Source organism: Syngnathus typhle, linkage group LG3 (assembly GCF_033458585.1).
Source record: "Syngnathus typhle isolate RoL2023-S1 ecotype Sweden linkage group LG3, RoL_Styp_1.0, whole genome shotgun sequence".
NCBI lineage: Eukaryota > Metazoa > Chordata > Actinopteri > Syngnathiformes > Syngnathidae > Syngnathus > Syngnathus typhle.
The window spans coordinates 12,423,853-12,443,035 of record NC_083740.1 but is presented as its reverse complement, the minus strand read 5'-3'; the positions used below and the strand labels follow the sequence as shown (position 1 = coordinate 12,443,035).

Sequence of the window (19,183 nt, the reverse complement as noted above, 5' to 3'; positions counted from 1 at the left end):
TAAATGAATGAATTACAGTTATATGTAAGTACCAATAATAGACAGTTTAACCAGTGATTTTCCCACCCGTGATGGTAACCTGGGTGGAGGGCGTGTGCATGCTGACCTTTCCTGTCACACACTTAAAAGTGACAAATCTGATTGGCTCGATGATGACGTCACTTCCTAGCAACTCCAGAGCCTTCCCATCTGGAATGAGAGGGAGGAACTGTGGATTGTTTGGGGTGAACAAGCGCAATATTTTGGACTTGCGGTGAAATAATAAGCGAGAAAACCCGGGAGCGATGCTTCCAGGGAGTTTGGCTTGCAATAAAAACAACGCTAAAGTCGAGGAGCTGTAAGCATGCGCTTGAGTTTGAACAAACTCGCTCGGTTTAAACACAGTCAGGACTTTGTTTGAGTCCAACTCCGAGAGGAGGACATGTGTGCTCGGGATGGGACTGTGTTTCGGTACCGACGTTACAGAGGAGCAGAAGAAGGCGAGGACACTCAGTGCCAAGATTGACAGAGATCTGTACGAGGGTGCAAAGCGGGAGATGAATGTGGTTAAAATACTCCTGTTAGGTGAGATACAATCTTGACAACCTCTCTGGCTTTACTACTAACTCTCGTTTTTTTTTTTTTTTTAAATCACTTACTCGATGTTGGTTTTAACAAGCAACTTTTATTATCTTACTTGTGCTGATTTCTCTTTACAGCCACTTGTCGCAAGTTAGAGTTTATAGGACTTGGTCAACTGTTTCTCACAGACCAATGAAAAAAACGGATTTAAAACAGTCACGCCCACTGGGCATTTTGAATAAAATTTTACCAAATATATAGCCAAGGAACATACAGTATTTTACAAAATATCTCGTCTCACCACCAAACAAAAATGTCACAAAAACGGTAGCAGGCCAATTATGTAAAACAATTTCATCCAATGCAGGGGTGTAGGTGTCCAACTCATCTTTGTCATGGGCCACAATGTAATTTTCCTCAGGTAGTTGCTATAACCATGTAAATGGTGATTTCTTTTTATTATCATATGATTACATCTACAGAACAAATTGATGGAGAACTAGTTTTGAAATCAAGTAATGGATAAAACTATACTATAACTATTACTACTATTCAACAGTTCATTTTATTGTAAGATGTTTGGTAACACCATCAAATACTAAGTTGTAATATTGTATCACAATTTATTAATCATGGCAATTCAGTCCAGATTTGATTAAGAAACAAAGACATGGTTTGCTTTCATGTCAAATAAAATGTTGTCAAGGGCTTGAATTTTATGATACCCAGGCCTTGATGAAAAAAAGATATATTTGTAGTCATAGATCATTTTTAGACCACTTTAGTGAAACTGAATGAGTTCCCACCCCGCATTAGGAGTTGAATCAGCTAGTGGACTCGTCGACGCGTGAACGTTGTCATTTCTCATTGATAGTAATCGCCTCTCACGGATGCATCAAAAGAAAACATCCAACTATGTTTTCTCTGTCATGCATGCAATCTTCTGTCTCCTTAACCCCCACACCCCACCCCCGATTCACTTATCCAATCACAATCACAGATGCTTTCAGAGTCTCAAAGACAAAGCTTAATAAAAGAAAAAAAAATCTTGCAAGAATCCAGATAACAACTGAAGATTTGCTACAGCACGTTATTGATAGGGTTAGGGTTTCTGGAAAATCTGTCTCTAAAATTGCATTAAAATCATGTATGGTGTGATGCAGAAACTTGAGGTAAGCTCTGTAAATGTTTAGTTGTTTTTCTTATTTTATATTGTGTGGTAAAGAGGAAGCCATTACAACCATAGAAATATCAACTATGAGTAGGAAAAAATTAAAGAACCGAGCACAGCGCGATTTTAGAAATGACTATATACCTTGCGATGCTTTCCAGGTGCGGCAGAAAGTGGGAAAAGCACTTTGGTCAAACAAATGAAGATCATCCACAGCAATGGATTTACCAAGCAAGAACTCAGCAGCTTCAAGGTCAGCAACTATCAGAGAATAACATTTTATGACTTCTCCGTAATATATTTTGTATACTTGTCTCCCCTTTAAATTTCACTCAACTGGTCTGGCATTGACCTAGTAAGAAGAATTTTGTGGCTTCTCCGTCTTATTTCTCCGTCACTTGGTCTGGCATCGACCAAATTGGAACTTAAATAGTCCACTGTTCACCTGGAAACTTTTGTTATCTCTCCCTTTTACTTGCTCTGTGATCGGTAGATAACAATGGAAACACTTATGGAACGGAAACAGTTGTATTCTATTTTCCATCAACTCTTATCTTTAGTCACATGCCTCTTGTTCCCGCCCCGTTCCTGCAGTGTTTTACTCATCCTCTGGCCCACCAGTCATTTCCTATCTGCATTTCTCTGTATATCTTTCCACTCTGGATGGAGGCTAAAAGGTTCAATACAGGCGGATAATGGAGATTGAATTGACATTCAACACTGCACTCTGACTCATAACCATTGCAAAAAACTGATCTCACAAGGGTTGCACATAGACTCTTATGGAACAGCACAAGTAGAAACGTTTGAATTGTTCAAATGACTTATATGTAGAGTACAAACATTTACTCAGTACCCTTGTTGAAGCCATTCTACTCGTGTGCACCAATCGTAGCAGTACATGGACCTTAAGCTGGGTATCAAGTAAATACTCAAAATGATTTTCTGTTCACTTGAGCATTAGATCAAGTGTGGGAAAACATTTTGAGCTCAGTGGCATTCTGATTAATATTGCGTTTGTGGAACATGAGTTAAGCAGCAAAATTCACGTTTTTATTCATCTCAGGGGGTGGCCGTTATGCCAGTTACTGCAAGTGTACAATATCTATTCAAGTGGGTGTGTCCAATTTGTATCCCAAAATAGTCAACATGTACAGGCTTGCTGTAAAAAAAAATAAAAGAAAGAAACTGTTGTTTGTGCATTTGGGATTCGCTCTCATGTGGAAGCATTCATTTCTTTCTGATTAAAAACCTCACCCCCAATGTGCACTTTGGTGACATCCGATCACCCTTGCACACACCATCCCGCATCAGAAGTCAACTTGGCGTGCTTTAAAGTGAGCAGGTACTTCAAACTACGCAGGAGTTAATCCCCTTTGTGTTTTGAATTTCATTGATTATGCGTCCTATTGACTTTGTGTCACATTCGGACACCGACATGTCGAGTGTCTGGAATGGGGGAGCAAGGGGGCTGCGTCTCATCTAATCCTTCATTCAGCCAGAGGGCCCCAGTGTATTGTTTTGACTACTCACAAGCCAGTGGACTAACACTCCTCTACACACAACATTGTGTAAACAAGGGACTTGTCTGCAAATGTGTTTTCACACGATTGCATTGAACTCTTGTGCAGTATAGCTAGTAATTGTGTTGGTATTTTCATTGGCGGATCTATTTGATTTCTTCAATATGCAACTGCAGCAGTGTGTGGTTAATAAATATTAGGCTGATGCTATGACAACTATTGAAACTATAAAACTATTATTTTATGTGTTAAAAACGCTGACCAAAACAACTAGAATAGTGGTTCAGTGTGCCAAAATGGATTACTGAGAGTCATACAGCGGCTGACACTGCTGACGTTTCCACTCTCTTTCTCACACATACACACTCAGTGGATTCCAGGTGTCTTTTTTTTTTTTTTTCTATGTTCCCTGCAAAAGTGCGGTGGCAAAAAGAGGGATTCCAATAGAGGTTACTAGACTGCGTAATATACTTGAGGCTTCCTGCTGTTTTTTTTGTGTGTATGTGTGAGAGATTCATTTTCATGGTGGTGGTTGGACGAGAGAATCTTTCCTTTAATTTGTGTTTTTTGATCTCAAGAGATAACCCATGCGGAATGACCCAACAAAGATTGATCACTGATGTTTGCGTACCGTTGAGAACATTAAAGAAAGGTAAGCATGAGTCACGGAGGGAGAGGCAAAGCTGTACTGTCAATTGAATAAAAGGTGGAAGGGTCCAGGAAAAAAAAACATGAACGCATCCAAGGAATCCACCGTCTCTGCCAAAAAATTTCCGACAGATTTTTATCTGTGAAATGTTTTTTTTTCTTTCCCTCATATTGTTGCTCTCCAAAAACACATGAATCTCCAAATTTAGGCAAGGCAAAGCAGCTTTCTGCATTTCAAGATAACTAAATATGTGTCACATAATTCCAAGTAGTACATCATTTAAAATCACAGAAATTCTTGCTTTATTTTGAAAATCTTTGGTTTATATTATATTTATATAATATTATAGTTTTTTTTTCTAATTAGCATGATGTACTCCTCGGCTTGATGGAGGAATTAAGCCTAGATTACCTGAATGTATCGGGCTGATGCAGCGTACACCACGCTATAGATACTTGAAAAATTTCTTTTTTTGATCTTTAAATACATTTGCAATATTTAGTCTTTTAATGAGTGTAATTGCTTTCAAATATCACCAGCTCATAATAATTATATTTAGTCAACAAGAGGTCTTAAAAGAAACGGAAATTCCCTTAAAAAGGTCTTGAATTTGACTTCCTTAAATTTTGTGTTGACAAGCTTCTCTGGTGATTTTCATGCTCCTCTTGAGCCATTATGTTACATAATTACATATTATGCCAGTAGTTACATATTATGAAGCTACCCAGTAAGATAAATCAATGTTACTATTGTATTTAAATGATTGTGTTGCTCATAATGTATACTTCTAATGTTGACAAGTAGAGAACCATAAAAGCCGTCCAAAAGCAACCCACTTTTGGAATTAACGTGCACTGAACTGAATACATCTTGTGTAATGTCACACTTGAATGATGATATCCACTGTTTAACTTTGAGGTTCCTGCGCATTGGTGCTCCCGCTCCATTTTCAACCTAAATCATCATAGCGTTGGCAACAATGTTCTCGTAAAAGAGATTGATGTTTAAATTTGAAGTGGTGTAGCTTCAGGCACATGTTTTATTGAAACTGCAACCAGTTCCCATGTGGACAATCAAGAGAGCAGCCATCAGACTGTGAGAGAATTGGAATGGAATGCAAAGCTTAACGTTCACTGCCAGGAGACCGTCTGCTCAAAGTTTTTGTAAGTTACTGCTCTTGTGTGAGTTTTGTCATTTAACTAGAAGTTTAGACCCTGAATGGCAAAACATGATTTAAAAGATTATAAACAGTATTTATTAATTTAGTTATTCAAAATAACTTTATGTAACACAACATGATTTGCACATCGTGAAGCTACGACGATGTCTCCCTGCATGAAGTTATTTTGTGAAACTAATTAAATGCTTTTAAGACAATTATGAAGAAGGTTCGCTGGAGTTAAACTGTATTGTGAAGAACCAGAACAACAAACAAATTATCCGAATCAGCCATCTTTGTTGTTGACATTCACCTCAAACGCTTTGAGGGACAAACAAGGGTCAGATAGATTGGACTCCCAGTTTTCCTCGAATATATCATTTACTACTCTGTAGGTAAGGGGACTTTTGATTGTCTGACATCAATTTTGCCAACCAACCAATTGCAATAATGTTTGTTGACATCATCACATCTTCAGAGATGTGCATAAATAAGTAGCATCGCACCCAGCTACCGAGCAAGGCGGATAGACAGCAGCCATACCTGTAAAAGTTCCTAAACAGTTTGTCATGTTTAAAGTCAGTTTGGGTGTTTACGTGGCTAAAACAACCAAAATTCCAAGTAGTCGACATCGAGCTGGAGAGTAGTTTATGTTCTTTATTCATTGTTTTCCTCTTGAATTTATTAAGGATGCAACCCTGTCACTGATGATTATTTTAATAATAGATTGTTCTGTTGATTATTTGTTGATTTTAATTGATGAATCGGATGCATAAAAGCATCATGTTCAAAAAAAGAAACTTTCAAATTGACAGTGCAGAATATGCAAAATTATAAAATAAAATAAAAATCTGGGAATTTTATGAATTTAGAGGGGTTACGTATCTTTGCTGGTGATTCTTCACCATGAAGAAAAGTACAATTTTAAACTCATATTATTAACATTACTCCTAGGTCATCTGATCCAGTTAATTTTTTTTATGTTCATATTTTTTGTAGCCTGTAGCCTATATTAATATGTTTTGATATGTCAGCCTGCAGTATTGGATAACCTCCTGACATCTATGAAGTTTGTTCTTCACGGCATGGGCGTCCTCCGCATCAACCTGGCTAACAGCAGGAACAAGGTTAGACTGCTTTTATTGTATTTGCTACCCTATTCTGTACTTTTTTTTTTTTCCACTGCAACTTATGTCTTGTACTGACATCAGTTCACCACTAAGAAGCAGCATCTCACCACCGTGACTGCCCCATCCTACCTCTCAGCGCTCAATTGTATGCACGACTGTCACATTAAGATTCCTTAGGGGGTTGATTGGGAGGATTCATTTGATTATTAAGTCCTGTGTGAACATAATGGAGCTCACACACTTTCCACCCACTAATCACATCCTGTTGGGAGAAGATGTTTATCAAAGAATTTCCTCGAATAATTGCCACCAGTGTGTGTTTGTGTACGCGTGTGTATGCGTGTTCATTTATCAGTTTTATAGCGATAAAGTACGTCTATATATATTCATATGTCCTAATTTGTGCCTTTTCTTCCAGGTGCACGCCCACTCAGTTCTGTCATGTGGTCGCTGCTTTGACGAAGATCAGGTCTTTTTTCCCTTCTTGAGTCACGCCCTTGCCTGCTTGTGGGCTGACCACGGGGTGCGGGCGGCTGTGGCTCGGGGATATGAGTATGAGCTCAACGACTCAGCGCTGTAGTAAGTGCTCTCTGAGCATGCAAACACACACACACGCACACACACACACTGTGCTGTAAAGATGCAGGGGTCTAATTAGTTGGACTTTATGGCTGTTACTCAGCCATGTGCTTGCTGCCACTTGTTATTAATCTTACGGCGTAATGATCAACAAAAACTCCAATCGCACCCAGCACGGCACAGCCATATGCCATGGACAAACAAAACAAAAAATGTCTGAAATGTTACTATGCAGCTATTAATATTAGTGCATTCCAGGCCTCTGGGTGGCAGGAATTACAAAATGATGAACATACTCAGAAACCTTTTCAACATCTGCTGGCTGGTACCTCACTAACCCTCTCGGCATCAATGCAAGCCAAATGTAATGGCCAAAAGTGTTGTGCCATTGCTCAGTCTGCACGTTTATCTGGATCTGTACCAACATTTTAAAGCTCGTGTCTCACTTCTACAACAAATGGTGATCAAAACATGACCTCTTGCTTAGCATTGTGCATTTGGCGGAAGTCAAAGTGTGCATCCTCATAAGCCATTTGGCACCTTATACAGCATGCAACCCATAAACGTGTTTTATTTGTAAATCTATACTTTGAATTCAATTCTAATTCTCTTTGGCGGAAGATCGGAGCATGTTGAGAACTCAAAATGAAAGGTAACTGTCGAGATGATGGCGTGTGTATCGCACAAATACGTCAGAGCTGGGGGAGGTTGTCTGGTCTCATTCGCTACCTAGCGAGAGGCTGTGGCTCTTAAGTTATCTACCCCGACAGGCCACACTGGTCCCCAACTGAGCGCCACTAGAGGTGGTACAATTAGTCATACTCTGTACTTAAGTATTTAAGTACTTAAGTTCAGATCCTTGTGTAAAGTAAGAGTCTGGTCAAATTAATATATCAATTCAACGCTTGGACATAAGAAAAAATAAATCATTCATCACACGGTTTTCCATCCATACTGCTCCTACTATTTTCGGTATAGTAGCCCGTAATATACGTGAATAAAACATTTACCGTCGGATGCCTCTTTAGCAGACAAGGGATGAGAAAGTTCAGAAAAGGACAGACTGAAAATGTACGTGGGTCCGTGTTAATTGTCCCCAAGTGGCTCAAGTGCTGACGGACACCCATTTCTCTGATTATATTATGATTAAGGATGGACTGACGATAACGGAAGGGTGCCCAAGTCGTGAATGTATGTGTGAGTGGTGAAATTTTGTATATTGCTTACATCCACTAATAGCAAAACTACCTTTTTTTTTTTTTTGCCAAAGTCACTTTTCTTTTGTAAGGAAATGACTCCCCACCATCCAATTTAGGCGTTGCAAAAATGCCTAGCTCAAAGAACCAATCAGTGTCTGATTGGCATTTAATCTGATTGATATTTAGTAAACCAGTCTGAATCTGATTTACAGCTATCACAATGGTTTCCGTCCTGCTTCTTGAGTAAGCATTTGTCCTCTGGTACTTAGACTGGTGCTTTCTTTCTTCTGCATGAAATACAAGATGGTTGTATTGACTATAAACGTCTGTGCAATGTCTGCTAGCCATTTCTATCTACTTCACAATTCCTTTTTTTCACCCATGGACAGTTTGCTGATAGCTCACAGTTGTCGGAATAAAACACATTTGTGAAGGGACACACCTGGGCATCAAAACATAGTCAGATGCTCCAATACTATAGCTGTCTTGACACTGACACTCACCAATCTGACGCAAATATACTGTACTGATTATCTGAATGGGCAAAGCTCTGTGAATGTGCACGGCAAAGTCACACCTCAATGGGTTCTGTATGAAAGGCACATGTGAATAAATAGCTGATTGTAATATTACACCTCTAATGTGGCACTTACGTGGAAATATTGTCAGAGGCTATTTTTTTTTTGTCTACTTGTTCCATGAAATTGACTGTGATCAGTCCAGGGTTTACAGAGACCCAGCGTCAAGTAGGACAGACTCCAGCTCCAGCTAGATGCTAAACAGGATAAGTGGTAGAAAATGAATGAGTGGTTTGGCTCAAGAGTGGTTTAATATTCAAGTAAGCTATAAATGCACTTCATTGAGAAGTCTGTGAGTGTCTGCCTGTGTCCCAGTGGCAAGGAGAATCAGCTTCCATCATAAAACTCCTAATGTTTCATAGTGTCTTTGATGACTTCCGACATCAGCCGAGGCAGAGAAAATCATCAAATGCATTTTTGTGCCTGAATCTTTTTGCATTTATGTAGATTAGTCGGCTTCAGGGACTTCAAGGCAAAGTGCGTCACTGCTAAACGTATTTTCAAGCGGTTTTCAAAACGTCACGTATGAATATGTTCTATTTTGTTGGAGGGAGCCATTGTAGGAAGTTATCTTCAACCACCCAACTGAATCCAAGCGTAATCTACTGCTTTTCACATTTAAAGTGGAACCAAACAATTTATAAATAATTTGGCAAGTGATACCAAAAACTAGTGTACACTAACATAAAATAAATGATACTAACGTTCACCAAAAATAAATCTCGACCCTTTGCGGTCAATTTGGGGCCAGTCCACAGTCTACCAGTTGACCACGATCGACTGGTCTGGGACTCCTGCAAAAGATCATCCCTGACCATATTAAATAGAAGAGGACTGATACAAGTTTGATCTTAAATAATGAGAAGGTTTGTAGGGCATTGGGAGTTGTTCAATTCATTGTGGTGCTTGATTACTTAGTGCTTTATAGGCCAATAGAATAAATACATCCTTCCATTTTCTGTACGGCTTGTCCCCACGGGGGTCACAAGCACCCTGGAGCCTATCATTGGGCAGTAGGCGGGGGACACCCTGAACCGGTTGCCAGCCAATCACAGGGCACACAGAGACGAATAACCATTCGCACTCGCACTCACACCTAGGGACAATTTGGAGTGCTCAATTGGTCTACCAAGCATGTTTTTGGGATATAGGAGGAAACCGGAGTGCCCGAAGAAAACCCACGCAGGCACGGGGAGAACATGCAAACTCCACACAAGGAGGGCCGGAGGTGGAATCGAACCCGCACCCTCTGAACTCTGAGGCGGACGTGCGAACCGGTGCCCCGCCGTGCCGCCAGCATAAATACAATTTGTGACTAAATGTTTTTAAACTAAATTTAACAACTTAATATAGCGAGAAAATTACCAACCGACACAGGGCGGAAAGCAAATCGAGACACACAGCTTTAAATGTACATTTGACAGGAGTTAAAAAAAAAAAAAGACAACAAAGGGAAGTCTTCAGCCGAGATTGCTCTTTATGGAGAAACATCACTTTGAGTTGCGCAGCACCATCCAAGCCAGCGATGTTGTTATTGTATTTACCAAACAGCAGGATGCGACTTGCCTTCCAAGAAACTGATTCAGAATGACGAGTTGAGAATGTCACAGTGGGCCCAGCTACTTTTAGATGTCTCGTGTGTCGCATGTGTGCTTGTTTCCATTAGGATCGCACTTCCGCAGGCACAACGCACACTTGGTTGTGCTAATTGTGTTACGAGCAAATCTGTGTTTGAACGTTTGCCTCGGATTATCATGACGGTAAACCGCAGAGTGAATATTCATCATGAAGAGCCACTGCGCCCCCTGGGGCTTGACTCTTATCACTGCACACTCAACCTGCTGCATTGGCCTAATGGCCTTGTACATACGTATACACACTTTTAATTTATTCCTAGTTTTTTCTTTGATCTAAAGCTTGTCTGCAGGTTATTTGTCGTCCCCCACGTCTCTTCTGTTTTTGACCTTTTTGACCCTCTCCTTTTTTTTTCCAGTTTCTTTGAAAATATGAGCCGCATCTCGTCTCCAGACTACATCCCTACAGAGATGGACGTTCTGCGCGTGCGGCTGAGGACTACAGGTGTGATAGAGACCCAGTTCAAAGTCAAGCACCTCACTTTCAGGTAGAATGCATTAACTTTATTCACCTATACTATACGTGACATAGTGCAGTGGTGGACAGACGCGTCGGACAGGAGGTCTGAACGCCTTTCCTAAACACCTTTCATCCAAAGTTACTCTACTTTCTGAGCTGTGACACTCTTATCTCCGTCTACAACCCTGCGATGATGTGCAGATCTACGAAGGAGATGGGTGGCTTCATTCATCAATAAGTCAATACGGCCACACACACACGCATACACACGCGCACACAAAAAGTCAAAGGCGTCTCTGTCGTGGCCTTATCAGTATAGGAGCAGAGGGTAGATGTCAGATCATCATATTCATTCCTGATCAATGGGCCAGTGTCACATAATACTACCTGCTTCTTCATCCTCTCTCAATGGCTAAACTCATTTCCTCAAGCTGCTGATGGTCTTGACAGAATGACAGATAATGAGCTTGATTTCTTTGTGGCTTTAGTTGAACAACCCTGTCATAATTACAATGTTTGGTTTGAATGCTTCTGCAGATGTTTTAAATAATTAAAAATAGCAGTAATGTATTTGATTTATAGTGCAAACATACATTCTTTTATACCTGCTGTTTAAGGTCAAAATTAGATATTTAATGTACATTTTGAACAGACAAATTATCCATCCGTCCGTCCATCCATCCATCCATCCATCCATCCATCCATCCATCCATCCATCCATCCATCCATCCATCCATCCATCCATCCATCCATCCATCCATCCATCCATCCATCCATCCATCCATCCATCCATCCAAAACACAGGTGATCTTCCAAATTAATTTGAATTGGACGAGTCTTATTTAGTTGAGCGGATTGCTAGTTTTATTGTGACGACTAGACATACAGGCAGTGGTGGGCGGCATATGCATTACAACCGAATTGAATTATGTGCTTTCTGTTGTTAGTAATGTCTACCTGAGGACTACCTCGGCTGTGAAGCTTCCACAATATAACTTGTCCCTCATCCCCACATCTCATATTGAGTGATCATAATGCAACACATTAGGTCTGCTTTTACAAACAATGTAGCGTGAGTCAGTTTATCAGCCAATTACTGAAGTCGACATCTAAATGTTGTTTGTCTCTGGGTGCTGCTGACTTATGGTTCTTTCGGTTATGCTTCACTAATGTGTATTATGTTGAAGAACATTACCCGGCCCCCATGAAAGCCACACGCTCCTTTTCTTACAACTGACTTTACCTTGCTATATTTTGTGCAACACGTTTCCTTCCAGACTCGCATAGATTTTTTGATGGGTTTTAAGTCTTTGTTGGACATTCATGTGTCAAATTGTTGTATTGTGTGTGTGTTTTTTTTTTTTGCTATTTCTTTCTTTCTGTCAATGTTGGAAAAAAACCCTGTTCATTCAGCGTACTCACAATTAGACGTTGGAGCTGAGTGATTTATCGTTTTGGGGTCGAAATCATAATCTCAGACAACAAGATTTTGTGATCGATGGAAGCTGCTTTTTTTAAAACTTTTTGTGTCGGTTAATGAGGAAATTCCATAAAATATAAAATAATCTGTAATCATTGTAACACAGTATTTTAAGGTTGATGTGGGCATAATTAGCAATGTCCACATACATTTTGGTGACAAATGATTGCAGTTTTCCGACACATTACGCTTCACGTTGAGTTTTAGGGTCGTTTAACAACGATGTCCTCGTCTTGTGTTATTTACAAATATCTACATATTTTACAATTATCTAATGCCACATTACACAATGCCACTCAAAAAAACTCTTGCAGATAACATTGACATGTTTATTGCATACAAGCTTCTGCACTTGAAATTATTTTTAGTAAGGCTGTTTTAGATAATAACCTATCAGTTAAACAAAATCACACCTTTTTGACATATTTGTATTAGTATAATTCAGCATTAATTTTTTGATGCACAAAAATAGCCAGTATTATAAAATAAATATTGCATTTAAAATATTTATATATATATTTGTAGAGATCTGTTCCTCAAGTAGAGAGTCACAGGGATCTGGTGGGTGGGCACGGCATCAATGTGAGTAGTAGACTGGCCAGCCAGCAGTCCAGAGCTGTATCCCCTTTTTGGAACAGGCGTAGAACTCAAAATGAGTGACTGTCTGCAAAAAAAAAATTTGAAAAGCCTGATAATTAATTATCTTGTCTTTCTAGTGCATTTAATTGAATATAGATTGAAAAAGTACTTACTTTGTTTTTATGTTCTTGTTGTTAAATGTCCCGACTTTATTGTTTGTATTACTCACTGTTAGAAATGTGAAGAGAACACCTAAATCCCAGATCTTAATGATTGAAGCATTGCAGTTTAAAAGCTTTGATCACGTTGTGTCATTTGTTGGATAGAGGCGGCATGATGGGCTCCATGTCCCTGTATGTACTTGCTAAAATGTCACAAGGATGATGCTGGTAGAAGAATGTTCTCCACAGCATCCCTCTGGATCTCCCACAAATATCACATTAACTCAGTGTGAACCAACTCTCATCTGTGAAGTGAACGGCCCTGCCAGTGGCCAATCTGCCGCTTCTGCCATTTTCCGGCTAACGTGAATCGTACCGCATGGTGCCAGTTTCTGAGCAGTGAGCACAGGCCATACTTGTGGTTGCTCCAAATGAAACTCCAAAATTGTCAAATCTAGGGACCTTCTAGCTGTTGGATGCTGTGGACATGTCTGCTAAATGTGCTAAAGGGTGGTGGGGATTGTCCATGATGAATGTAAGCTTTGCTGACATCCTCCTCTCTCCCACCACCATCACGGGCCTCAGAGGATATTTCAGCAGAGAGCTTCTGTACCAGCTTGTCAATCCTGGCCCTTTCTCTCACTGTGCATTCACTCCCCCAGCAGACCACAGCATAGAACAGGGCTAATGTTAACAACCCAGGGTCAAATCTATTGAAGAACAGATCCAAGTCCCTACCCCTAACCCACCCACAGCCAGCAGGAACTGTAGCTCTCCCATGGTCCTCAAATTGGCCAGAGATTGTATTCATGTTTTTGCCAGACTTCTCCAACTTTGTTTTGTTTGAGCTGTTCCTCCGTCCTCCTCCTAAAGCTTTCTTTGCCCTTCCGGATCTTGTATTTAAGATCTTTTTGCACTCTTGTCGATTCCTCCTCTTCTTCTCGTTCAGCAGACCCTTCAGCTCTGGGGTCACCCATGGTTTGTTGTTGGAGAAATTAGTTGGTAGATGTTCACCACATAGAAGTTGATATACATAGTCTGTGATGCAGTGGGTGAGGCATCGATGTCGTCATTGTTGGCAATCTCACCAACAATGTCACATTTAATTAAGGAGAGCAAAGTCCCAGGTGGTGTTGCAAGACAATCTCCGATTCCTCCCTCTCAAACACCATCCCTCTTATCTGCCAGAAATCTTGAGGAGATACATAAATGAGTTTGGTGAATTTACACCCAGCATTGTGTGTATGTGCATACTCACCTTCCTTTAGGAACAAAATCCCGGGTGTTGCTTGGGGAGTTTAGCACGTTAAAGTTATTACTTTTAGATTTGCAACAATATTGACTGGTGTTTTTTTACAAGCTGTGTATATTAGAAAATGAAACATAAGGACTCTGATAAACAACAGTTTTCATCACAGTTGGTGCAGATAGTATGTTACTTTACAAAAAAAATGTAAATCAGAATATTAATCAGTAAAAATACCAACACGCTCCCTTGAAAATGTCGGTTAGCATATTTTAATAGTTATTTTTATTTTATTTTTTTTGCCTCCAGCTAACACCATGACATCATTGAGGCGTAGGCCATGAAAGGTTCTATAGCTCGCTTTATGTTGTGGGACACTATTAACTTCACTGACTGAATGAGTGTCTGGAACATTTCCATCTGAATTTTTTTTTCTCGTGGGCATAACATCCAATGTTTGCTTCCCTCTGTGTGTCTCTGTTTTGGTCCCCTCTTGATAAACGGCTACATTAGTTCCAAGGATGCTCCAATGAAAGGTGGCGCACCTGACCCACTGGTGAACAGCTAGTGCTCATCTCTGATTTTCTTTTGTTTGGTTTTGTTTTTTCTTTTTGTGCTATTGAATCAGATTGACCTCATATTTGTCTTTTTTTTTTATTCACCCCACCATCATGCTGCTTTTTTATTCCTGCACGTTGACATGAATGAAACCAGTGCAGTTTTTTACAAGCAAAAAAAGCAACACTTGTCATGTTGAATAGTAAACATTTTGAGTGTTGACTCTTGTGAGAAGCTTGGAGAGTCACCTTGCTAAATCCGAGGCACCTGGGTCCACCACTGCACAATAAATATCTTTACAGCTCCATCTGTTCTGTTCCCTAAGCTTATTTAGTTTCATGTTGACTTTTTAAGCCTTCTTTGTGAGATCAGATTGCTTGTTTCATTTCTTGGAAAGACAATAATAGTTTCATCTCACGGTAAAGCTTTTATTTGCGCCTGCAAACCGAGAATGTGAGAAAAAAGCTTGGATGAATTATGTTGCTAAAAAGTTGACTAATAAGACTTGAGCTCAAAACTGTGTGACTATTTACTTTTACTTGGCACATTTACAGCTTGTACAGGTATGTTGTGTATATTTCCATATTGAGAAAAAAAATGCTTAATGTTCCCCCCTCCTCCCCCCCCATATTTTGGTCTCCCCTGACTTTTCCATTGGGTGTGTGTAGGATGTATGATGTCGGAGGACAGCGAACGGAGCGGAGGAAATGGATCGGCTGCTTTGAGGACGTTCGGGCCGTGCTCTTTGTTGTGTCACTCAGTGGTTATGACATGACCCTGGTGGAGGACCCCTCTGTGGTAACCGTTTGATACAAAACCAAAAATTGTTCAATTCAAAGATGAATGCGCTCACTGCACCATTTGGCTTTCTTATGGCGCCGTGTGACATTGTGTCTGTTGTCTAGAATCGTCTGCAGGAGAGCATGAAGCTCTTCTCCTCTATCTGCAACAATGTCTTCTTCCGAAATACATCCATGGTGAGAAACTACTTTTGCTCCCTACATGTTTGTTCTATTCTGTACTTTGTCGAATGGATGGTGACGTAAGTAGTAGAGAGAGAAAGTCAAAAGTTGAAATCCTGGGGTGCTTACCTCGGGAAAAAACATGGTCAGTCGCAACACGAAGGGATGCAAACAAGGGAGCATTAAAGACGTAAATCAAGTTATTCCACACCCGTCGCCTTATTTGAGAAAATTGATGTCATAGGTTCTGATGCCAAATGGTAGAAAAAACACCACATTTTGGCATTCAAAAAAGCGTACAATGTGTATTTTTCAGTTGTTATCATTAGTTATTACTCATAGCATTTCATAGAATAGAATAGAATAGATCTTTATTGTCATTGTCACACATGTACAACAAAATTTAAAAAGTGCCAACCAATCAGTGCATAAAATAAAAAAAAAAATAGAATAAAGAGATAAAAAATACAAGCTAAAAACCCACAGAAGAACATAATTTATCATCATTCTAAAGCGTTTGTTACACACGCTCAGAATTAATCGTGGTAGTTCAGATCACAAAGACAACAGACTTTTTGAGTCGAAATACAAAACATCCAACTACATTACAATTCAACTATTGTAAATTCCCTGGCTACTGTACATACAGTATAAGACAATAACTATATACAATTATAAATTCTATATAATGATATGAACATAAAATTATAAATTGTATCAAAGACTTGGAAATCGTGTCCTTCAAGCACATTTGAGTTTGTCATTCCTTTTCTCAGACGCAATTTTCCACAGCAAATGAACTAATTAGCTTTGATGAAGTGATATTCAGCCTGAGCAGTGCGGCAGCGTTTAAAATATAGGTGGAACATATGCTCATTGTGACCCCTGCCTTTGAGCCTTTTGTCAGTTGTAATTAAACACTAATTACAATTAAGATGCGCTTTTCCATTCTCGAGTCTGCTAAATTATTCTATTAAGACAATCATGTGACAGGCTTGCTCAATTCTTTCCACTTAACTTGTGTTTCAATCCATTTGCGTTGCAAGAAAGTGCACATGTCTGTCAACGGAGGGGAAGCCTACACTTCCCTATACTTTGTTGTTGTGTTGTTGTTTGTTTTAAACCTGCAATCCAAGACTCTTATAAACAAGGAACATACATTTGCCAAGCAACACCTTATCTGAGTGTTTCGGTTGTTTGCTTCATGTGACTTAAACCAAAATGTTACCTTTTTAGTTCTTACTGAAAATACACTTTAGTGTGGAAACTAAAGAAACTGTGTGTGTGTTTGGAAAGTGGACAATGAAAAGTTTGTGTGCTGGAATTGTGTGTGTGTGTGGACCTGCATGGTGACACGACTAACTGGCTCATTACCCCTAAGATACTTTTTAATGGGGGAGGAAAAATTTGTAACCTCAATTAAGTCTTCCTCTAGCCTGCTCAGTTATAATGACACACCGCGTATTCATCTGGGCCTTTTTTAGGGGGATTTGATCACTGACATAATTTTAATTGGTCAACTACAAAGTGGATAATGTATTCTCGTGAGAACTGGCGTCTGACCAGGAGTTCATTTGAGCATCAAAAACACGTAAATGTGTAAGTGTGTGCGCAGCACTGCAACCGACAGGCGATTGATGGTACTACGACGTGTTAATTGACGTCACAATCAACTCCTGCCAGTTGGTGATATATATATATATATATATATATATATATATATATATATATATATATATATATATATATATATATATATATATATATATATATATATATATATATATATATATATATATATTTATTTATTTTTAGCCTACACAAGCGTGTCCAGAAAGTCATGAAGCCATAAGCATTTATCTCCCTAAGGTTTGCAGTTTTGGTAAGCATTGAATTACTTCGCTTGCTAATTGACCTTTGTGCTTCATTGGAAAATTGTCACCTGGCAAGATTTGCTTATTTTTCTTTTATTGGTCCCTGATTGCAGTTTAGTTTTTGGCGATCTCACTGCTACTGCATTTATACACCATGGATGTCAAATTCGACAAACTCAATTAATTCATTGGATGCTTTGGAGACTTCAGGTTGTTCAAAGGCTTCAAGTAAAAGATTTTGATGCTCAAAAAGTGCAAACCTACGATGGCCTCGTGTCTGTCCTATACCTTCAACGGAATTCAAAAAGCAAGGACTTGTATTGTGACTTTTGGACATTCTGGCACGTACATATCGACAGTGTAAAGAGACAACCTCATTTAAAACACTTGATGAATTGCTTTCATTGCTTGCTTCGTTATTGTTTTGCTCCACGTGGGAATATGTAATATGGTCCCCCTTGATGTTTGATCGGCTTTCAAATTGATTTTTATTTTCCATTTGAGAGAAAACTCTGACTCATAATGAACACCTTGAATGCTGATTTTTTTTTCTCTCTGCATGGTCTTTTTGTTTCAGATTTTATTCATGAACAAAATTGACCTTTTTCAAGACAAGATTCTATATTCAGGGCGACACCTGCGTCATTACCTCCCTCAGTTTAAAGGTTTGTCTAACGGTTACGCCTTTTATATTTACCTTTGGAACATGTGAAAATTCTGTCCATCACTCATTAGAAAAATTGACAGCTCATCATAACAACGTTTATGGGAATTCTCATTCAAATCATCAAATTCTTAAATTCACCCTGGCTACTTTAACAAATATTCTTATTGCTAGTTTTAAACTTGCCAATAAATGTTACTTTGTAAAATGTGGATGACCTTTTATGACTATTTTTATATCAGTTCTAGTCTGGGCATCGCAGTCCACTTTCTTCGAATTCCAGCTCCAGCCTTCCTGTGGAGTTTGCATGTTTTTGCTATGCTTGTGTTGTTTTCTCATGAGGCTTCTGGACCCGAGCAAGCGCTAATCTAAGCTTAACTTGAACCCCAAAAAATATTTGTTACCAATATCATCTTCCAGGAGCAGACTTCGACGTAGATTCGGCTGCCCGCTTTATCACCGCCACCTTTGTCTCACTCGACGCAGCTGCCAGTAAGCTCATCTATCACCACTTCACCACAGCCACAGACACCTCCAACATCGAGGTGGTCTTCCAGGTAGTTATGGACACGATTATAAAAGAGAACCTGGAGGCTGTATCTCTCCTGTAGCTGACAGAAGTCTGAGTTCCTAACAATTGAACCCCAAATGGACCTTTGCACATGATGCGGTAGTAACAATTAGTTAGTGCTTTAATAACCCATTTTTATTTTATAAAGGTATATCTTAAAAAAGTTGATTATTTACCTGTTTGAACTTTTTGGGATCACACTTAACCAAGTGCCTTTTAAATGTGATTTGTAATGTCTGACAGCAGCTTTTTTAAATGTCCTTAATATTTCATATCTTGACTGGAAGTAAAAGGAATTTGATGCCTTATGTTGATGATTTTCTATTATTGTTTTTCTTATTAACTAAAAATTGTTGTTCTTTATGTTCCCAGTGTCCTACTCAGTTCAGAATGTTCAACATTGTTCTGCAATGTGTAATACAAATGTGTGGCTGGAATCTTTAAT

At 39.3% G+C, this 19,183-nt stretch overlaps 1 protein-coding gene across 1 annotated transcript; it reads left to right on the top strand.

Annotated features, from left to right (window-relative positions):
• Positions 1-156: 156 nt before the first annotated feature.
• On the top strand, positions 157-19,182 carry gnav1 (guanine nucleotide binding protein (G protein) alpha v1). Its single transcript, XM_061274070.1, has 9 exons — positions 157-564; positions 1,894-1,985; positions 6,098-6,190; positions 6,612-6,772; positions 10,543-10,671; positions 15,336-15,465; positions 15,573-15,644; positions 18,081-18,168; positions 18,588-19,182. The coding sequence occupies exons 1-9, from the start codon at positions 435-437 to the stop codon at positions 18,776-18,778; spliced, it is 1,086 nt and encodes a 361-aa protein (XP_061130054.1). The 5' UTR covers positions 157-434; the 3' UTR covers positions 18,779-19,182.
• The last annotated feature ends 1 nt before the right edge of the window (position 19,183 follows it).